The sequence below is a fragment of the Hetaerina americana genome, unplaced genomic scaffold (genome assembly GCF_022747635.1).
Source record: "Hetaerina americana unplaced genomic scaffold, ioHetAmer1.1.p SCAF_2, whole genome shotgun sequence".
Taxonomy (NCBI): domain Eukaryota; kingdom Metazoa; phylum Arthropoda; class Insecta; order Odonata; family Calopterygidae; genus Hetaerina; species Hetaerina americana.
The window spans coordinates 57,262,273-57,286,480 of NW_027286763.1; the positions used below are offsets into that span (position 1 = coordinate 57,262,273).

Below are 24,208 nucleotides of genomic sequence, written 5' to 3' on the forward strand. Positions count from 1 at the left end.
ACTATCATTAAGTAATCTACCGGTTAAGGTAAATTTTGGATGGACACAACTACCAAATAAAAATTTTGTGGCCCTAGCAAAACGCAATCCAGCAACCTACTCTATATCAAGTCCTTCTACATCTTTGTGTAATTCCTTTATCCCGTCCAATATCCCTATCCTATTCCTGCCCTTTCCTCGTTTACCTAACATTCTCCCCGCTTTTTCGAAATCTACGAAACAGGCAAATACCTCCTGGTTGTGTTCTATATTCCTCTCGATTAATAATCTCATTACTGCAATGGCATCACGCGTACCTCTCCCCTTCCTAAACCCAAACTGGTCATCCCCTAAGTAATCATTTGCTCTACTCTCTATCTTTTGTTGATGACCTTGAGAACAAATTAAGCTGCCAGTGAAATCAAACTTATTGTTTTATAATCCAGACATGATGTAGCCTTTACCTTTTTCGAAATAGGAATTATCACTGATTTCACAACGTCTTCCGTACAGATTCTTTCCTCATAGATTCTATGAATCAGCTCATATAGACTCTTCCTCCCACCATTTCCTAAAACCTTTCGTAGTTCCTCAGGTATATTGTCTACCCCCTCGGCCTTATTTGAGTTCATCTCCCTTATTGCCCTTACTGTTTCATGGTCAATTCTGGACTGGTCAAGTCTCAAGTCAATGCCAGGACCTAAGCTACCTTCTTCTGCATCATGTTCCTTTTCTATATCTAACCTTATTGGCCTAAGCTCTTTGCCATATAGCTCTTCTGCATATTCCTTTCTTCTTGCTTGCTGGCATAAACATGAAGATCCGACGGAAAATCCCTCGGCGTTTTCACAAATATTTTGTAGGAGACCACCGCTGATGTGTACGCATTGATACCTCACACATTTTTGGTGAGGGGTTTTTGTGTAGATGCATGTGTGGGAAATTTTACAATGGAAAAATTATTCGCCGAGATAGGAATTGAAACGCGTTGTGCGCGTGAATGTAATTACTGCGTGGCATTGTATGTAGACTACTTCAGAAAATCTTCGGCCTTCGGCTAACGGTGAATCTAGGCGTTTGGGTTCGAACCCAAGGTGAGGTGTGATTTTTCCATCATGAAATTCTCCGGAAATATTATTTATTATTATTATTATTTATGTACCCTGCAAGCCACCGTTAGGGTGTGTGGCAGGGGGTAAATACGCGCCAAAAATATTTTAACCGAACATGACCCTACCACCGTTGGACAATGTTATTATGATCCCTTACAGAAAGTGGAAAAAATAAGATCTTTAATCCATCTGTTCTATACTTAATCTCTCTCATTTTATTAAAATTATCTCGCCTACCGTAGCACGAGGGGGATAATAATACATATTCAACATCACCGCCAAAGAGACGGCCTTTCAAGTTACGCAAGGGCTTCAACCTGTAATTCAATCTTCGCTCCGTGAGTGATTCCCAGCCTAGCTGCTCTAATATTTTGAATACACTACTAAGTTTATCATAACAAAGTTTTACAAATCTAGCTCCTCCACGTAGCACGCGATCCAATCCAACGCGGCAATTAATCCAAATTCGTGAGGATCCTACATACTTGCAGTATATTCTAAAAGAGGCCTAACCAGCGACAGATAACATTTCTCTTTGACATTTTCATCACATTTACCTATTACTCTTCTAATTAATCCCAATTTTTTGTCAGCTTGTGCACATATTCCCCGTATCTGTTTCACCCAGAAGAGAGATCGTGCGTGAGAGTAACGCCTAGGTACATAATTGAGTCTACACATTCCATTTCGGTGTCCCCAATGCAGTAGGCGTTCGGGAGGGAATTTCAATTTTGCCATAAATTCATCCCTATCCACTTCTTCATGCTTAGTTCTGACTGCCAAGTGTCGCACCATGGTGGTATAGCATTAAAGTAAAATGATAAAGCTGCTGTGTCCTCAGGATTGCGGATATCACGGTAAACCACTGCATCATCGTCAAATGAACGTAGCATACTAGTGACTTCTGAGTCAATGTCGATAACGTAAAGTAGGAATAAGAGATGCCCGATGATACTTCCCTGGAGAACACTTAAAGTAACGTAGATTGCATTTGAGCTAATTCCATTCATCACTACTCTTTGTACCCGACCAATCAAAATGTCTTTAATCCAAGCCCGGATAATTTTAGCTACGCCATAAACTTCTAGCTTTGCGAGTAGTTTACTATGAGGTACTTTGTCAAGGTCTTTCTTAAAATCTAGAAAATTCGCGTCCACTGGAACATTGCTCTCTCCCGAAGTAAGAATATCATGAACAAAAAGCGCAAGTTGTATCTCGCAGTATCTACCTTTTCGGAAACCTTGCTTATATTTCATGAATAATTCCTGATAATCGAGGTGTATGACGATCGAGCTAGCAACTATATGTTCCATAACTTTGCAGGTAATGGTTGTGAGAGAAATAGGTCTGTAATTGCTCCGTTCCTCCTTGTCACGGTTTTTCAATATTGGCGTTACGTTAGCCGTTATCCAGCCTCTGGGAACCTTTTTATCTACCAGCGACTTCGTAAATATTATTTCTAGATACGGCGCAATTCCCGTTATTAAGGTGGATTCGTCCGTTGTTACAATACGGTGTGTCTAGTTGCATTGAAAACAACACGGAGGTTCCCCCCGGGCGGTTCCCCGAGCGGAATAAACTCACTCTTCCCTCTCTCTTTCCCTGCTGCTCCGTCGTCGTCGCCTGGCAGCGCGGGGGTGATGGTGGGCAGCGCGGCGCTGGGTGGCGGCGTCAACGGCCGGCGACTCCGCTCCCCCGCGGCTTCTCCCACAAACCCGCCCATCGTGTCCGCTACGGCCGCCGCCCCCGTCGTGGCATGCGGCATCGTGGTGGCCACGACGGGCGTAGGGGGCGACGACACCGTCCCTGTGGGCGGCAACCACGACTCTGGCTACGCGGCGTCCAACGTGGTGGACGAGGAGGGTGGACTCCCCCACGCGGGGGGCACCCCCAAGGACGGGGACGCGGCGGAGACGGGGGCGGACGGAACCCGGAAGAACAAGAGACGGCGACCGCTTCTCGGCCTCCACCGCCACTCGGACGACGAGAGGTCCAAGTCCAAGGTGAGTGCACGAGTGAGTGTTTGGACTTCCCCTCCCCCCTCTCTCCTTATCGTTCATATTCCTATGCAGCGTCCTACAAGATGTTTTCAACATTATGGGCATGTTCAATTTTGATTTTACGTTGGATGGTGGTATGTAGGACTTTATATCTGTCGTTTTTCGTATTTTGGCCTAATACATACTGAGGTTTTATTATTTTGATAGCATCAAGGGTTTTACGTTGCTAAATCAGCAGTTAGCACCGCCTCACTCTTGACCCTATCCATCCATTTAAGATTTTGTGAGAGGCCCAAATCTTGAGCGCTTCGATTTTCTTGCACATTTTTTTCAATGAAGGTCCACATCGTACAACTTTATGTTTAAGACAGGATCAAAGCAGTCGAATACGTATAGGGTTAGGTAAAATTCCGTTAAAATTTTCCTCGTCTTTTGAAAGAGGTATATTGAGTGCTCTACTCGGCTTGTAATTTAGTGAATATGATCCCAGCTTTCGTCTATGCAGAAGCCAGAATAAGATGTGACTTCTCCTCGTCGTTCCAAACCTATGGAGTATTATATTTGTGACTTTATTTTTTCCAATCTGCAATTATTTGGTTTGTTAGCGGCAAACTTGCAACCTCGCCACCCTCAACTTCACTTACACTGTAATACAGTGATCCGTGAACTACCATATTAGCTGGGTTGCTAGGACCCCAGAGCAATATTTATTTAATTATTTATTTATACACCCTGCAAGCCACCACTAGGGTGTGTGGCAGGGGGTGAATAGTACATACCAGAAATGTTTTACCCGAACATGACCCTACCGCCGTCGGACAATGTAATGATAACCCCTTATCGTTCGTGGAAAAAATTATATCTAAAATTCATCCGTTCTACACTTGATCTCTCTAATTTTATTGACATGACGTCTCCTACCGTAGTGCGATGGGGGTAATGATGCATTTTCAACATCACCTCCAAAGAGACGCCCTTCCAAATTAATGCAAGAGATTTAATCTTTGTCTGATTGTCTGAAAGCTAAAATAATAATCCTAAATGTATGTTAATCTTTTCGATGTCTAGGTTCTTGTTACTTTTAATTCCGTGAATGAAATTTACCATGATGCAAATAGTTCTTTTTTTTGCTTTAAATAGTCCCCTTCTCTTCCCGCCTACTGTTTGGAATCACAGATAGTTAGATAACGCATTTATTTTGGTGAAACCGAGGACATCAGATCCAATCTTCCATTTGACCTCTTATGGGATCAGGGCGAGATCATTTGACCTTTTCGCGAGTTACGACTATTGACTTACCATTACGCGATATTCCTTTCTACAGCACTGCAATCGCGGATTATGCAAACCAGCTCCAGGGACTCGTGTTAGCATAAGAAATTTTGTTTGGCTTCGTATTGTGAATTTTGGAGAGTAATAAAATATTTTATCCACTTTGTAGCTAATGATAAAAATAATTTGAACGCGTTATGAAAGGCAATGAGCATTGGTGACTTTGTCATGAGCATGTCCTACTTGGATGTCGCGCACAATCGTCGGAATAAAGAAAATGTTTTTGAATTCAATAGCGTCTTTCTTTAGAATGAGGGTAATATTTTGGAAGCTAGATGCGCTCAAGCAATCTCCGTTCCTATATACCTATCGTGATAACCTGAGTCCCCAAAAATTGGATTACTTCAAAAGACGCAAAATAATTGACGTTCCTAATAAATAAGTCTAGATTGTATGGGGAAGGAACTAATAGATCATTTTTTCTAGTAAATTGGTATTACCCCACTAGCCCTTGGGGTGGCCCCTGTTACCAACGTCAGTACTACCAGAGTTCATACCACACCGACACTCGAGACCTAACTCAATAGCTGCGACGTTTGGGCCAGACGTGCCTGAACTGCCCACCAGATTATAAGCAGAATGGAAACAAATTAATCATTCGGCCGGTTGCTTGGTGGATAAATAGTATCACCAGAAAGTCCAGAGATGTACAATGCACGCCGTAACGTATGGGAGTGCTGTTTAATGCTCATACAAGTGAACATTTTCCATTAACAACTTACCTGACTGAGATTTAGGATCTGCCAATTGCCCGCCAGTTAGTACACAATCGTTATCAATACCACTAGAACAAATAAAATCGGAAAACCACTTGCTTGATACCCTAATGCAAATTCACTCTTATTTCCGAGGTAGCAACAATGCCAGAGCGTGTGGTGAGAAAATTTTTATTTTCATGTCGGATCTTCAATACTTGTATCTTATCCTGATAAATCGTAACTTGAATTTCTTTTACATTTCCTCGGCTCTACGTATTCTCCTTCGCGTCTTTTCTTGATTTTTTTACAATTTCTCTGCTAGGGGGAAAAAAAAGAGATCCTTTAGTAACCTGCAAAGAAGCCCGTAATAAATGAAAAGGAATAGAAAGTTTCAACAAAAATCTATTTGTAAGTGAAGTGTTATCAATTAATTATTCGTAGTCCTAATCCCGTGGCTTTGAAATAAGCTTTTTAAAAATCGTTATTTTTACCTATTCTATTCTGATTCGGAGTGATCAAGTCCTCAGTCTTTTTTTTTACAGCTCTTTATTTATTTATTTAAATATACTCTGCAAACCACCGCAACGGTATGTGGCGGGGGGTGAATACGACCAAAATAATTTAAATTAATTTAAATAATTAAACTCCAACAAGACTCTACTACCGTTGGACAATGTTATTATGTTCCCTTATAGTTCGTGGAACAAATAAGATCTTTAATTCATCTGTTCTATGCTTAATCTCTCTCATTTTATTAACATTATCTGTCCTACTGTAGTGCGAGGGGGATAATAATACATATTCAACATCACCGCCAAAGAGACGCCCTTCCAATTTATTCAAGGGCTTCAACCTGTAATTTAACCTTCACCTAGTGAGTGATTCCCAGCCTAGCTGCTCTAATATTTTGAATGCACTACTAAGTTTACCATAACAACATTTTACAAATCTAGCTCCTCCACGTAGCTTGCGATCTAATCCAACGCGGCAATTAATCCAAATTCGTGGGGATCCCATATACTTGCAGCATATTCTAAATGTGGCCTAACCAGCGACAGATAACATTTCTCTTTGACCTTTTCATCACATTTACCTTGTACTCTTCTAATAAATCCCAATTTTTTGTCAGCTTGTGCACATATTCCCCGTATATGTTTCACCCAGAAGAGAGATCGTGCGTGAGAGTAACGCCTAGTTACATAATTGAGCCTACACATTCCATTTCGGTGTCCCCAATGCAGTAGGCGTTCGGGAGGCAATTTCAATTTTGCCATAAATTCATCCCTATCCACTTCTTCATGCTTAGTTCTGACTGCCAAGTGTTCCGCCCTGGTTGTATAGCGTTTAAGTAACATGATAAAGCTACTGTGTCCTCAGGATTGCGGATATCACGGTAAACCACTGCATCATCGTCAAATGAACGTATCATACTAGTGACTACGGAGTCAATGTCGGTAACGTAAAGTAGGAATAAGAGATGTCCGATGATACTTCCCTGGAGAACACTTTAAGTAACGTATATTGAATTTGAGCTAATTCCATTCATCACTACTCTTTGTACCCGACCAATCAAAATGTCTTTAATCCAAGCCCGGATATTTTTAGCTACGCCATAAACTTCTAGCTTTGCGAGTAGTTTACTAGAGGTACTTTGTCGAAGTCTTTCTTAAAATCTATTAAAGTTTCGTCCACTGGAACATTGCTCTCCCCCGAAGTGAGAATATCATGAAAAAAAGCGCAAGTTGTGTCTCGCAGTATTTACCTTTTCGGAAACCTTGCTTATATTTCATGAATAATTCCTGATAATCGAGGTGTATGAAGATCGAGCTAGCAACTATATGTTCCATAACTTTGTAGGAAATGGATGTGAGGGAAATAGATCTGTAATTGCTCGGTTCCTCTTTGTCTCCGTTTTAAACAGCATTGGGGTTACTAGTGATTTAGAGGCTCTTCTTGAACGTTCTTTCCCATTATTAATTCAATGACTATGATTATATTTCTCCTTTATTATTAATCAAGATAATCTTAACCGTGATTGGACAAGATTTTAAATACAAATTACCTTGAACTGTACAAAACTGATGAGCATTTAGTTGGACAGAGGCTTAAGAGCTTCGTACATAAGAATTTTGTGGAATATATATTTACATATTATTCCATATGCCGAAAAGAGGAAGCAGTTTTAAACATGTAGAAGCAGCGATATGGTTTTACTAAACTCATTTGAGTTGGGCCCGTCTGATATGCAGCAGTTTTTTACAAATTGGACGGCTTTTTCTTGTAATCTCTTTTACTCATTAGCCAGATGTCTGCGGTTAAAAATGGAATGAGGTTAAAGATGAGTGATAAATTTTGATGGATCCAAATTCAAACGGACAGACTAAGAGAACCGTCGTTTGTAAAATTATATTGCAGCAAATCAAGGTCAATGGGAATCCTATTGAAGGTTAAGCAAAGCAGTGACGTCATTACGGGTACTTACTCAAAGAACCAGATCTGCTTGACAGGCTATATCATTACTTTTCCGAGTACAGACCTATTAAAATATATTTCAGAGATACTATGTGGAATTTGTGTTTATACCGAGAGGTAACAATTACACTAATAACTCACAAAACAAATGGCTGTTTGCTTAACAGTTTTGTGATGAATACTCAAATTATAGCCAAACCAACGGGTTTCTTTCTCTTAAGAAACTTCATTTTTGCACGCAAGGAAGCCGTATATTCTCTTCCTTTATCTATAGTTTAATTCTATGATGCCCGAATTTCTACCTCAACGAATCGTAAATACAACTCATCAAAATAATTTTTATGTTCCCTAGATATCATATTGTGTTCATAATATTTTCACTATATTTCATTCCAAGGTTCACATGGTACCGGAAAATTGACCATCTTCCTTATTTCCGCACAAAATTTGAAACGATATATTGAAAAATATTATGGCAACGTATTTCAATATAGTTTCCTTCATGCAATAATCCTGTGGTCTCATAATTAAAATCAAATGTTGATGCGTTGAAAATTTGGGGAAAAAATACCAAAAGTAAAAATTCAGGAAAACTTAAGTAATGAGGAATATCTACTGTATTCTCGAATTTACCGAAGTCAAAACGGCAAATTCATTTAAATCTTGATATACTACATCTCGTTGGAGAAATAATAACCCTCATACGATATCACTATGTGTTTGGAAACATATTATATTGAATTGTCAATATTTTGCAGGGGTAGAAAATGAATGGTAATTCAGATTATCCACTTTGATATTACGCGGCAAAGTTATTCGGCTTACCCGCTTAACTTCTGGAGCTTCCTTTTAATGTCGTTTTCTTTTTAGAGGGACAGGTCTTTCAAATTATCATAATTTTCCTCATCGCTGTGTGACGTCGTTTTTTCAACCAATTCCATTTTTTACAATGAAACTGCCAACGGAGTCTCGCCACCAAACGTCGCATACTAGTTTTTTACTGAAATGCAAATTTCAACCGTAGTATAGCCAAACCATATTTCTTTTTCATGCATAATGCTGCTGAGATAAGCATGCAAATTTTTCAGGATGGAAGTATTTTTATTTTGAAAAAGTCACGCTTCTTCACTCTACCTCGTCAACAAGCGTTGGCAATGTTTTCGTCAACAGCAACTGGCGGTAAAATATATTTGTGTTTTTCCCTGCTGAAAGCTTAACGCAGTACTGACGCATGCGAAAATTTTTGTGAATATTTGTTTGGAAATGAAAGGAAGTTTCTCGGGGGTCCTATTGTTAAAATCTTCCATTCAATACATCTCTGCACCTTTTTGATTACATTACCATTTGGCGACTATCAGTCAGATTACTTTATCATGTGGTACATGAATTCAAATTGTAACATCAAAGCATCCACTTACGACGCTTTCCGGTGAACGTTACCTCATACTGTGGACTACCCGTCTTAACAACTGTCGTAATTGGGAAATCTCAGAAATTGAAATTTTTAATATGGTAGAACCCCGAAAACCATGAATATTTATGAAACATTTCAATTAAAAACAATAACAATTGATTAGGCAGGAGAACAGTTTGGATAGAAATAAGACCAAAATATAAGACGAAATAAATGCCATATAGCTACGTACACAGCATTGATGAATGATTTATAAACCAAGTGCGGGTAAATGTGAAAGAGATATTTTATTTCTCTCTATTTAGATTTCACACAAAATATGAAATTGCACTGTTAACTGTTAACAACAGATACGAACGTCGAGATGGTACTCCAATGAGACACGAACACTTAAATTATTGAAAATTCATTGATTTTTCAAATATACTTGCAAATTCTATGAAATAATCCAAGACCCACACACTTTTTCGAGGTCAAATAGTGACAACAAAATTAATATATAATAAGATCTGTGGCTCTTGAACTAAGAACATGCAAAAACTACCATAGCAATGTTAGGGCTCATCTTTTATGTATACGATTACATGGTAGCATTAAAAAACTGGGAGGTCCACAGTGCTTTGGTTTATATATCCTTTTCAGAAAAGCCACTAAAGCGAAATCCTTGATCTCACCTGGGATGCTATCCTACACTAATGCCCGGGAAAGCGTGCACATAAAGTCGGTACTCCAAAAACAGGGAAACGTGAGACCCGTCCAGCACATAGCTACATGCGTTCTTTTTCCCCTCCCACAGTCCATGGTCACAAAATATGGATCATTTACGCAATATTTTTGCATGAAACCTCCGGAATATGTGTCTTCGTTGATTATTAGACGGTATTAACGTTACTTGATGGTATTCATTACCCGGGATGAAGCCTTTTCTACGCCACCGATTAATGGTCAGCATATTAAAACATACTACTCTTTACAGACTTCTTTCTCTTCTCTATTAGTGTGACGCAATAACTTAGGGCGGCCTGTAGAGTGCTGCATGAATTATGGTGACTGTTGGGAAGGACAACTCTATCATTTTTATTTGGCCTTATGCGGCTACTGGGATACGTTCAGTATTGCTATTGGAATAGGAAGAGCTTTCCTGCTCCAGCGTGAAAAATTCTTATCGACTGGCATTGATAGGAAAAATCGAGAGGAAGGTTTCATAATCCGTACAGGATCCAATGCACATTCGTTTCCTCCTCTTGTCTATGGCTACCTCTCTCATCCTCTCACTTCGCATGCAATGCGTCTACGTCGTCAAAACACTGCTGAGTAGTGTCATCCGCATTGGATAGAATTTCATGTTTTCGGAATCCATTTCTGTATTTTGTCTAAGAGGAAGAGCAACTACGAGCTTATGACTCGTCAGATCAAATAATAATGCAGGAAATGTGTTTAGCAATTGGTTATACGTTCAATTTTTGAGATCTCTGGCTACATTATGCATGCAAATTTTCTTGTAAAAAATGTCCCTCTCACTTTTTTTCAGAATTGCACACCATTAAGCTAATGGGTAAAACCTTAAATCCACAAGGGTCAAAGCGACAGAGTCACTGGAATTCCGCTGGAAATTTTGACCGATATTTTTCGAGATCCGTAATCGCTTAAGCGTAAAATTGAATTAAAATTCTATGAAATGAATATGTTTTGAAATGTTGCCATTTTAGTTCGGTTTGTATTTTTCTGTAATCTATTAATAATGGAAGGAACACGTTTTGCTACATTGAATGGAGGTCCGAAAATAATATCCATAAGTTAAAGTTTCTCTTTGAGACCTAAAATTTAGATGCTCCAACTTAGTGAAGGTTTTTACTGAATATTACCGACACAACATTCCCAACGCTTTTAAGAACCTATTGTAAATTTCAAGCGAACAAACTTCCTTCTTTTCTTCCCTGATTTGCGTCATTGTTTGCATTCAAGATTCGGAATAAATGCGTCTTGGTTTATTACTTTGCTATGGCATTAACTTAATTTAATGGCAATGGTTATTTTGTGTGAAGCATTGTCTGCATCACCATTTGTCAAAAAATATCCTTTTTTGATTCTCTATCATTTATAAACATTCATGTTTCAAATGTCTTAGACAATTACCCAACATTCATACACTATTCTGTGATAATATACCTCATAAAGCGTTATTGTACCAATGCCATATCGTAAATTACTTCAAGAGCGATTTATATGCGTACTTTATCTTCGTAGTCGCTCTTCAAGGTCTGGTATTCAGGAAATGCCTGGACAACTTTGAAATATCGTAAAAAATTGTTTTTGTTAACGGTGCGTTTGACTAGAAAACTGCCTACAATTAGAAAAAAATCCATTGACACATATACTTTGATAATAGAACGTGATGTTAAATTGAGTACATTTTTAATTATCATTTCTCTACTTAAATAATTTCGCTGTATAAATTTAGCCACCCCGCTCATTGTTTTCATCGCTTGTTCAGAATAAAGAGGATTTTATAGAGCATTAAAATTTGTTAGCACACATGGTTTCCTTTTAATAACATCCATTATAATATTTCAATAATATCCGATGTATATAGCTTCAATATTTTTCATCGCAAATGGTCCATTTCGGGATTCTCCCATTTCTTATAAAACGTCGAAGGCAAAACATGAATTCATTATGAGCACAGAATCAAAGAGGCATTTTCAAAGCAATTTATCATTTCCCGGACAAAAATGTTGATTGTATCCCATGGAAAGAGTATCCATGGAAAGAGTATCCATGGATCGAACGCTGGCACATTAAAAGCAACATTAAACCTTATTAAGCTACAAGCATATTTGCCATAGAAATTAGACTTTCTTAACTCAAACTCATTATCGTTCCCAACAACATTATATGATAAAGAATTCTTTACATTTCATGTAAATTATTTTGTATTTTTTTATTCTGGATGGTGCAAATGCAATTAAATCAGACTACAAAAAGGTAAGGAATTCAGTATGTTATTTTAAAAATATTATTAAAGCTCTTCACAGAATTTTGGCAGCGATATATATCAGGCATGACAAAAAATAAAAATAGCAACAGTAATTTTTTGGACAGTATTTCATCACGAAGCCTCGGTTTTCCCCTCTTACTAGCTTTAGAGACCGTAACGGAGATTCTATTTCATTATTATGCACGAATAATGGGCAATAATTAATTGATGCAACAGGGATAAATTCAAACTCCGTGTGGAAAAACTTGCCACTGCCTCAGGGCTTTCAAGTACATGTACGTCAAATTTCCGCGTAATACTCGCCGCATGGATTTATCTTCTGCACAGATGTTCTTACCAGCCCTTTTTCCCCATTCGCACTCATTGCGTCTGCCCCAGAGCCACGCAATGTTCCTCCAGAGTTGACAAACAAAACGAAAGCTAAATGTAAAGTCACCGCACACCCGCGTCCCAATTTTTTCCCCTTGATTTTCCATACGGTCGAAGCGGAAGTTTTTTCCTTACGCCCTCGGAAACTTATTTTTAATATCGTCCAATTAACGGAGGCCGCCGTTGGACCACCCTTTCCATGCAAATGATGCAAACGAGCTGCACATTCCTCTACGTCCGTGCATCAGGCAGATCAGTCAAGATTAATATCCGCGATCCGCTCCAACAGACAGCGGTCCACAAACCGAATTGTTAGTAAGAAAAAGTTTCTAGTTGGGTGCTCTCGTTTGAGCGCGCGGGAATCACGTGAATATTTTATTTGTGGCGCCACACCGCCGCAGGCGCCGCCTTTAAAATTTATCTGCGGAAAAACTGTGGGAAGGAGCATGAATATTCGCAGCCTCGGGGAAAATTCGATAACGTTCGATGCCATCACTCGATACATTACTCACTCCATTTGCCTCTTCCGCGAAGGATATTCACGGTCAGTGTTCACCAAAGGCAGTGCTGCATGGACGTATGGTGCCAAAAGAGCCCGCGAGAGGCATGTTAACTCTCACCAAATTGCCTCTCATTTTGGCTTCATTATTAAATTCTCCAAGCAAAAGCCTGTTATCGATAAATCTATCCTGTTTGAGAGATTACAGTTTTGCCAAATGAGCACACGGTATAGGATACGAGGCATGAGTCATTGCAGGAAATAGCTGGCAGTAAAAACCTTTTTTAAACGCGATATTAATAAAAATAAATAAAAGATAAGGGTGGGTTATCCAATGCAATATTTGAAATGATGTTTTGTTCATTTCAGTTTTGATCATTTTTTTGTTGCAGCACAACCATAGTTACATCCTTTGAAAAATATGAAACGTAAAAATCGAAACATGAAAGTTGATCATGAAATTTTTTATATCTCAATGGAAAGGAAAACGTGATTTTTGACTCAAAGAAAGAGGTTTTATTTTTCACGTCCACCAAATGAACTCACCGGACATTGCTCTTCTGCATACTGAAGCCAAATCCCTCCGAAATCGTATATTTTAGCTTTGAGACCCATTTGATTTGGGCAAAAAACCCTTATAAAGTATTGGGCTTAAAGCATAGTAGCAGTAGTTTTATGAATATCATTTTAGGAGTTCTTATGGTTCATGAAATTCCGTATTCAGAAGTTCCTTAATCAAAGCCATTTATGCCTAAAAAATAAATAACGTACCGAGTTCAATTAGGAACAACTATGGAGTTGGCCAGCGAATGCGCTTTCTACCTTCCCAACTACCTAACCAACTCGGGTCGGCTTCTTCATCGGCATTGGTGTCCGCGCCGCTGTCTTCACGCCAGAATCTGCAGAGTTCGTTTCTCATGGAGATTATTCTATTGTGATCTGTATCAAATTGCCTTAAAGAGAAACTTACCCTTTATGAGCTCAATGATAGCCTTTTTTGAGGTTACAATCGACATCCTTTCCTCTAAGCATACGACTAACCTTGCCTTCTGGCAGAAAAATGCCTTCTTATAATCACAAAAGATCGCTTCACTCCATGGAACGACGTTTTACGAGGGTGGGAAAACGTTTATCGATGAGGTGCATCCCAAATATAAATCCCGCGTCAAAATGAGTAAAATTCTGCTGCTTAATTAATGAAAAAGAAACTACGCTTTGGTTTCCATCAATGAAAAAAATCATTGCTTATGCGCATTTGAATTGTCGAAGTACTCTACGGGACACCTTTTTGTATGCTATAAACGCATTCCTGAAGCTTTGTGCATAGTTCTAAATAAATCAATTGATGTACTCAAAATCTTTCTCTAAAAAGTCAGTAACTGCGAATTATTCCGGCAGGTCTTCCTTGGTACTTGATGCACTCATAACTAAAATCCATTAGATCTATGGGGTAAAACATTACCGCAGTAATCAATCTGATGGTTGAACTTCAAAAATAATAAACCTTATTCCGATTTCAAATGTTTCTATGCGTAAAAAATATGATAGGCAAGTAAGGAAGAAATTTAATCTCGAGTTACTCTTACAAGCAATGTCAAATATTTTATGCTAATACGTATACTCAACCTTAAATTAACCATACGCCTCGAGTACTCTCTCATATGCCGATAGTCAACTAGAACTTTATTGAAGCTTTGTGCAGATGAAAAATGCAAAAATATAAAATAGTGTTTCCGGAAAAAAACTCAGGAGCTAGTGACCATATTAATTAGCACAAAGAATGTTTTGATTGATGAGATTAGTGGAGCTCAACTTGTACTCGTGAAATTGATTTATCCGGAGCGGGAGGCCTCGTTCCATTCCTCCTGCCGCCAACGGTTTCCCAGGAAGAGCTGATCGGTTCCCGAAAAATAAAAGATAAGGTTAAGTCGGTAATGTCCTGCGTAATCAGTTGGATTTGAGCCTAGCACCCTTTCCCATTCAGTAGCCGAATACTTATACAGGGTTCCAAGAAACCCTGAACTATTAGTTTGATGAAAAATTAGTATGAGTTAAATGTAACTATTTTAATTAATAAATCCACTAAAGCCATCACCTAGTACCAATCACTTAGTCATTTGTCGCAAAAATCAGGATATCATTTAAAAAATAGAATTTTTAGGTTACTTACTTTAGTTTGTCCTTTTTCAACTAAGTTTCCTCCCCGATTTTTTTGATTGACCCCGGGCGTAATTACGCGCCTAACAATGAAGAAAGACGACCAGGAGACAAACAACTAGCCTCAGAACATAGAATATTTCGAGGAGTACCAGCGGTAATTATCGGTGGAGGTTTCGGCTGTCGTTTACCGAGGGCTTAACTGTATTCTATGCATTAGCACTCAATTCTGTAGTATTCCGGCAATACACGGAACTTCCGTAACCATCGTTCATAGTGCTTCGACCAGAAAAAATTAATAATTGACAATTTGGGGTCTCATTTAGGAGTTTTAAGAATAAGTGTAAAGCAGCCACTAGGTGATAAACTTCATTCATACCCTTGTAGTTATTAAAATATTGCTTTTATGTGATGTGGACGGCATTTTGTACGTGATGTGGAAGCTTGTTTGTATGTGATGTGGAAGTGTCGCTGTATGCAAGAATATTTTGTCTTCTATCTGTTTTTCTAGTGCGTGTATGTGCGGATGTCCGTTGTAAGAGTGATCATTGATCAAACTTGACCGTTGCCACCAGGAAAATTTCCTAATTGCAACGTAATTCTTAAATAAATAAATAATGACACAATTCCATTATAGAAGTCGGGACTTCTGACTCTCATGTCGGACTGACCCGCTGCTAAATCCACCGAATTAAATTTTTTATAGTCCAGCTTTTAACAAAATACGAGAATTCGCAGTTTTTTCGCGCTGGAGCATATTATACTATTGTATAATATAATTCGTCCCGTTACCTTCAGACCATGATTACCAACGCAGGACTTGAATTTGATTAATCAAGTCTATTTAATTACTTTTTTTAGACGAGAAATTCACTGACGGACAGGCTAATTATCGTATCCAGGGACTACTTTTCAGAGGCTCGTGGGTAGCTTGGGGTTTGCTGGAAGTGTAAAAGGTGTATTGATGTTTTTATATGTGATGTTTTTTGCTCGTGCCGCAAATTTTTGTGATTCTTTAACATGAAACGGAGAAATGTATTTCTATGTCGTTATTTACCAATCATATACATATCCACCCGGCCAACAACCAAATACACTCGTATATTTGGTAGTTGGCCAGGTAAACAACAATACACGAAGACTTGAACTCACGAAAGCCCATAAGAGAATCGAAAAATAATGTTTATATAATTGCAATTGACTATTTAAATGCGAAATAATTTGCCTTGGAGTCTATGGAAAGATGTCATTTATAACTCTAATTGGCGCACATTTTCATCGCAATTGTATAATAATTATCAGACATTCATATCTGCCCAGCAAAAAAGCACTTCATCTTTGCGAACGGAGATTTTTAATTATTATCTAATGCTTGAAGGCTATATTTTTATTCAGAATTACAATTTTATAGCTGCTGTCGTTTTAATCTACAATTATTCAACTCTTTGAAATGATTGTTTGGTTTACCTTATTCAGTTCAGAAATATAATTATTATCTCATTCGTTTCCAAACTAACTTTTTAATATCATCAAAAACGATTTCCCAACTTGTTCCTCTTTTTTATATTTAGTCTACAGTGAGAGTGAGAGCTCTCTCATAAATTTATCTTCACTCAATCTTTGTCAACAATCTTAATTTTTATCATAACTTTTTAAATGTGGAGAGAGAGGGATCCATAATCCGCGCTAGGTTTCTAGAAAAGACTAATAATTTTATTGCAGAATTTTTCTCATTTTAGGGTAGCGCTGTTCGTTCATTTTCTTCTCTTTCCCAGTATGGGCCTTCATTTATATGTCAATCAAACTCCCTGATTATATTACACTTCATGTTTATAATAATAAGTAATTCAATTCAATATCCTTTGTGAACTTTTCCGTGCGTACGACATCGCATTGCCTCAGGCCAGCCGCTTACCCAAATCCGGCTGTCGAATGTTGGTGGAATTCATATCTTGGATCCATGGATCACCCCAGAAAAAATTCCCATCTCCAGTTCTTTCTTTACCACTTCAACCATTTCCTCCACATGTACTTCACAAAGCGAGGGTGATAATGAACTACTCTGTCTCACCTCTATTCCTAACGCTGCCCATTCAGACTCCTTATCCGCCACTCGCATCTGAGCATTCTGAAACATGCATAGGTTGTGGATTTCTGCCATTCCTCTAATCTTCTACAATTTTTTGATATGGATTCACTAATTTTACCCAATTCATTCTGTCGAACGCCTTCTCGAAATCTACGAAAAAAGCAATTACATTTTAATAACATTCTCTGTTCCTCTCTATTAGTGAGCTCATTAATGTTACGGGATCACGCGTTTCTCTCTTTCTCCCTATTCTGAATCCAAACTGATCATCCCGTAACGAATCATTTACCCTCCTCTTCTCCCTCTTATGGGTCATCCTGAACTCCACTTAAGCTTCGTGGGGAATCAAACTTTATGTTTTAAAGTCCTCATTGCACTGCCTTTCTCTTTTTTGGAATATAAACTATTACTGGTGTGAAAAAATCTTCCGGTCAAGTATCTCCCCCATAAATGCTATGAATTAGTCCATACAAGCTCTTCCTCCCGTGTTTTCTTGGAGCCTTCAGCCGTTTTGCGGAAATTTTATCTAACTCTTATTGGATTTAATTTTATTGGATCTAAGTCTTATTGGATCTAAGTCTTATTGGATTTAATTCACTTAATTCTCTTTCAATCTCGCTATTGATTTATTTTATATACCCTGCAAGCCACTGCTAGGGTTTGTGTTAGGGGGGCATAGTCTGTAAGTATGGGGCATAGTCATTTAGTAAGGGGAGCAGAGCCATTAAGTATACCCGGACCTACATGCCATCTACGTCATATTCTTTTCCTATGTCTAATCTTGCTGGCCTAATGCCTTCACCATACAGTTCCTATATATAGTATATTCTTCTCATCTTTCTTGTATATTTTCCAGTTCAATCAATAAATTTCCTGTCTGATCTTTGATTGTTTGCATGGATTTTTCTTTATTACTTCCTGGCGGTGGTTTCATTGTCCTGTATAGCGCACCAATTTCACCCTTTCTTTGCAAACTTTCTATATCCTCACACTTTGTATTTCACCATGCTCCTTTCGCTCATTTTGTTTTCCGTCTAAGTTTGTTACTCTACTTTGCATGCTTCCTTCTAATAAACTCTGTGTTTACATTCTTCCATTTCCCTCTTTTCCTTTTCAAATACATGCAGTTTCGCTCTCCGCTTCCGAAATCCCTTTTTTGATATGTTCCCATTTTTCCTCTATGGTACCCAGATCCCTTCCTTCACTCATGATTTTATCTACAGCCTACTGATCCTCTTTTTTTCTCGTTCGGGTTTATTCTTCTGTATTCCTAATATCCTAAACCGTCTTCCCTATTTTATTAATAATTTTGAATCCAAGGATCATTTTTTCAAATGGAAATGAAATATAGTAGTCAGAAGAGCTATACATACTACGCAAATCTTTCCTTTTGAGAGGAAATGAATCGGCGTCATAAATTTAACTTGCAAGAATTCCAAGGCCTAAAAATCTTGCCCTGGATTGGAACTCGGATCCCTCGATTTAGAGGGATCCAGGTTCCAAGGCGAATGATTTTTACACTAAGATATTGTTCCATGTTAATGCATAAGCAACTGACTCCGTTAAAAGTTAATGTTGCATATCCCACAGTTTCTTAGAATTTACATAACTTTATGTTAAAGATAATCTAAAATAGGAATTGTTTATTATGAAAAAGACGGTTTATCACTAATTTCATTGTACGATTCCGTCACTTTGACAGTTTGTCTTTCTATCTAAAGGGCGCATTTCACATCTAAGTAAAATCCTTTATAAATATACTTAAATGTGCATACAAAAATATCTGATCACATTTCTCTTCAGAGGTAATACTTCGATTGTATTTAATGAGATTTGAAATTGCAAAAGATTAGTTCATTAGGAAACCAAGGCGGTGACCGTTGTGCTGCCTAATCTCCCCCTCCTCGCTTCCTCAGGCAAAGAAGAACGGGGTCATCTTGGAGGCAAAGGCGCAAGCGGTGCGGGAGCCGGACGGCGCCAAAGGGGCCAAGAAGGGCCTGGCGGGGGCCCTGGCGGGAGGCGTCCTCCCGTCGCAGGGAATGGGTGCGGCAGCGGCGGCCGCCTCCGCCGCCGGCGTCGGTCTATCGGCGGCCGTGGCCTCTAAGAAGGAGCGTAAGAGCGGCAGTCGGTTCACCATCTACAAAGTTCACAAGGCTAGTCGGAAAAAGAGGGAGAAGTCGTCCGCCAAGAAGGAAAGGAAGGCCACTAAGACGCTCGCCATCGTGCTCGGTAAGGAGACAGACATACAGGGTTGAATGCCGAAGGGTGACGCTTTGGATGCCCGACCCCTTAGGGATATATATACTCATATTTCGCAGGCAAAGCTTGGGAATCAAGCCAAACTTTTCCTAGCTTCTATGAAAAGTTTTCATGCGTTTTAGCCAAGTTAATAACACCACGCATATTAAATTTTGGTATATGAAATCAATACTTTTGCACATCTCAACTAAAATTTGCTTAGCCATCTTATTATGTGCTTAAAATCAAGCCTGGGGGGTGATCTAAAATTAAATCGAAATAGAATAACCTAATTTTTACCTCAGTAAAGAAAATATTTGTGTATTTTTAGATATATATTGATTTTGTTGAATGCCAAATACATGTGTCTGAGCAATTGAGTATCCTCTGCTTTAGCGCAGCCACTTAGATATCTTTGATTACTTCAAATTATCTTTGTATCATTGTAAAATTTCCTCCTCTTACCTAGCCATATCTGAATCACGTTTAATGGTCACATTTAATTGACTGCTTCCCTTGTACTTCATCCATAAGGTGTTTTCCTGTTCTGCTGGGTTCCATTCTTCACGTGCAACATAATGGATGCAATCTGCACCAAGATTGGCTCAGACTGCCAGCCTGGCGTAACTGCATTCATTCTAACAACATGGCTGGGATATATGAACAGCTTTGTCAACCCCGTGATCTACACCATATTCAACCCTGAATTTAGGAAAGCATTTAAGAAACTCATGTCTGTGGGAACGTAGGCAATGTGCCTCCTCTTCACTCCTAACACAGGGTTCATTCCTCTTGTGTCTCACTTGAGATTGAGAAAAAGCACTGACTAGGGTTTCTTCCTTGAAGACGTCAGACTCCAGTTTCAACCTCCAAAGAACATCCCATGCCACCGTCCCATCTTCCGGAAAACATGAAACTTTTGGCTTGGAGCAGTCCTCAAAATATTGTTTTCATCTAATTTTCCTAATTTGGTATTCATTTCCACTAAGTACACTATTTGACCTAGAATTTGAAAACTCATTGCTTCAAGAATGGAGAAGTGAGTAATAACTGGGATTAAGCTGTAAATATACAAGTATCTGGACTTGGGAGTAATGACTGGGGAAATTGGAAGAAATCCTTTGTAAATTATGTAAGTAGCTAAAAAAAGGGATCAGTCACCGCTGATCAAAACCATAACAGTAAATATGTATAGTTTTCAATGCTGTTTATAACCCTAAAATATATGATAACTTTATACGGTGAACAGGGACTTTGGCACAGCTACAATGATGAATGTGTTGTGTAGATTTTCAAAAGACAGATGCTTTAAAAGATAAAAGAACAAACACAAAATCAACATCTTATCTGCCTGTCCAACTGGTAACTCAAAATGGGCAGCCACAGTGTAACTGAAAAAATTTTTGAAAGGATTAGGATAAAGCCCATCGGTGCAACAACGGCAATATAAATTAAGAATAAAATAGTGTGGTTGTGATATAAAGAAAGTCCTCTTGTGTACGCACGTGACTTTAATAATGAGTGAATTGTCTGCTATAAGTGATTCAATGGTGTATGAGAGCACCACAAGTATTCCCTGAGTGTTGTCAACGTGTCCACCTCTTTGTGTGTTTGCGTGTGAACATGTGTTTCTGTGAGTGATGCTTGTGGTGGAGACACCATAGCATTTGGATTTTTTTTTAATTTCAAAAGTTGTAAAATCACCAAGGTTTTGAGTACTTCCCTAGTCAAATTTTACCAGAGAAGGATGTAATCATCTTACTCTCTTTCCATCAAGAGCATACAAGATAAGCAGAGTTATCAACAAGTGTCTGTGGATATAATCTCTTATCAGCTTCAATACTTGTATCGCCACAAATCGCCCTGAATGAAAATCCATTGTATGACCAAAGGAAATCACCTACATGAGCTTGACTTCTACAGATTACCATTTGTTTTAATTCAGCGTGTGCATGGGAGACTAAGTATTTTCTTTTAGGCATTTATAGACAATAATTTTTTTAATGGAAAGTGCAGATTGATTTCTGCCAACATTTGTGTCATCACAACATAATTCAATCCAGTTCTTCATATATTATGTATCTTGCTCTATTTCATGATATAACATGACTCCATTCATTCAAACACATGCAGAGATTAACTGATAAAGTAAAATGATACAATTGATCCTTGATGAAGTCCCACCCCTACACACTTCCATGGTAGATGCTATCTCTAACAATGTAGCCCACTTTCTTCTGTTGAATTGTCTTTCTTCTCTCATTGTGAATTGTTCTTTCTTAAACACTACTCTTTTCCCAGATATCTGGGGTCTACGGCCTAAATATCTACTGTTGGCTGGCCTACAATTTGGCACATTAAGTCTCAAACTGGCTGGCCTGACCCATGTTAGTGGTTTAAGAAAACCATCAGTAGTGGGTGGTTGATGTGTCCTTCTTTTCTAACTTCTCTCAGTTACCTTCTGAAGTAAACTAATTTTATCACTACTATGCTAAACTGGTATTTACAATAACTGTTCACATTTTTTTTAACAAACCTCACAAAATTTTCTTCCTTTGTAGATGATTCCAGAATCATAAAATTTTCACAGCAATTTTTCTCTAATATTGAATTCACTCCCTAAGAAGAATAGATTTACATGCATCAATGTAATTTTGCTAATTTCCATTACATTCTAGCAGCATTTTTTTTGGATCTTTTTGCTTGGAATGCTATTTACAAGGGAATACATACTTTACCCTTTCCCATATTCTGGCACAAACACAGATAAAATGTGTGCTACACAGTCAAAAGATATTGGAAGGGATCACAAGGTTCAGATGTAAACTTCAATACTCTTGTAATCCTATATGTTCACCAATAATTCCAACAAGCACCCTATTTCCAAATACTGTAAAACAAAACATATCATTAGAGGCCCCTTACCCCAAAAAAAATGGATATCATATTTTAAAAGCATTCTTATTCTTAACTTCTATGCATTAGTTAGGGGATTCTTTTTTAAAATAAGAGGATGATTGACTAGATTTCATGCCTACAGGAGCTGAAAAATGTTCATATTTTTGTCTAATTTACCAAAGCAAATGTGGGTGGTTGATGTGAGGTTAGCAGGAGGCATACGTCAATGGGACTCTCCTCACAATGTCCTGATCCAGTGCCTTTTTTCCCCAGGGCTCTGGAGATGAGCCCCCCTGGGCTCTGGGGTGGCTATTGGATAAGGAACTGAGGGCCTGCCTGCCTGGTGTCCTCACACTTGACATAGCCATGACAGCGAAAGATGGATAAAAAGTGGACTTAAATAAGGATTAATGGGGATGGACATGAATATAAACAGTACTAAAAAACTTTAGTTTCCCAATGCACACTTTCACAGGCATTTATTTGCAGCAATAACCATTTTAAACTACTTTTCAAAAATAATTTCTGCAATTTTAAGAAATGAAATTGGTGATAAAAACTTGTGATTGCTGCTTATTGACACAAGTACTTTTTCTCACTTAAAATTGCAGTTACCAGAAGCAAAATTGTGTAGGGTCACATACATCTGTTCTTCTAAGCTGATTGATAATTAAAAAAAAAAGGAAAGTAAACAACCATCCACAAAATAGAATACTTTGATATGTAATTTATGTGATAGCTTCTGTGTATTTAAGAGTTAATATTTCATTGGCCCACAGTGAAATATTAAGATGTCCATACCAACACAAAACTTCTGCTCAATTTTTTGAAGCTTTGAATAAATTGAGATCATTGTTAGAATATGGACTCCAAAGCTGAAACTTTGGGACACCTATGGCAATTAATTGTTCACATGTAAATTACCAATAAATTCATTGCAACCATGATCCCAATAATCTGCACATTATTATCTTCAATTATTTTTATGTCCACCTCAAAACGACTTGTGGAGAGCATGGGTTACCAGCCATCTTATATTCGTCCTCTCAAAGAAAGTTAATTAACGCTGTGAATGTACATAGCGGTAGAGTTAAAAATCTACCTGAGCTAATTGAAATTACTCATATTTTTCAAGGTTTCGCTAAAAAATTTAGTCCTTGATATCTTTGCACCCATAGGTCCATTAATCCTTTGAGTATGTAAATGATAAAATGGATATTTATCCCATATCATGCAGTTTTAATGAACCTTTCATCTCCTGGGCATCCATTCTGAATGATCAACCATAAAAACAAAGACAACAAACTGAACCAAAGAATATTTGGCTTCTACTAAATCTGTGAAGTATATAATTCTACTTTTTTGGCTACACTATCTAAATTAGAAAAATGTAATTAAGTGGTACCTTTTTTACAGCATAGTTAACTCAGTAAAAAAATGCCTGATGGTTTAGGAGGAATAGTTGGCTTTATAAAATGTTGATAAAAATTGAATGAAAACTGCTCGTCTTCTTCAAACTGTATATTATAAAAGTGAAGGGTTGTTTTTAAGTATGTAGATATCTTCTGAACAAAGTATGACCTGCCAAACATGGAAAACTAATTTTGATGGATACCGCTGTCAAAATATTTAAAAGTTTATTAAAGAATCTACTATACTCATATTTTTATTTATATATGTTCCATTGAAAATTTCCAAGTCACAAATTATTAGCAGAAATACTTTCACCTAGGAAATTTCATTACTAAATGATGAGTTGAAAGTATATGGACCATTAGAAATAACTGTGTTATTGATGTGACCTGTGTATTTTTATAGGGCATTTGTCCAAGTAGATATACATAAGAGGCCAATACCAATCCCATAATAAGGTCAAGTGGGCTAAGACACATCTTTTCATAAATGTTTCAAATGGTCATTGAAATGTCATGATTACAGCTGTTTAGGTGAGCT

General features: G+C 38.0%; 1 protein-coding gene across 1 annotated transcript in view; it reads left to right on the plus strand.

Moving 5' to 3' along the window:
• Dop2R (dopamine D2-like receptor) overlaps positions 1-21,210 on the plus strand; it is a 158,795-nt gene extending 137,585 nt beyond the window's left edge. The window contains exons 6-8 of the mRNA XM_071585534.1: positions 2,722-3,094; positions 19,036-19,348; positions 19,892-21,210. Of these exons, the coding sequence (XP_071441635.1) occupies positions 2,722-3,094; positions 19,036-19,348; positions 19,892-20,106 (901 nt within the window). The 3' untranslated portion in view covers positions 20,107-21,210. The remainder of the gene's footprint in view (positions 1-2,721; positions 3,095-19,035; positions 19,349-19,891) is intronic.
• The last annotated feature ends 2,998 nt before the right edge of the window (positions 21,211-24,208 follow it).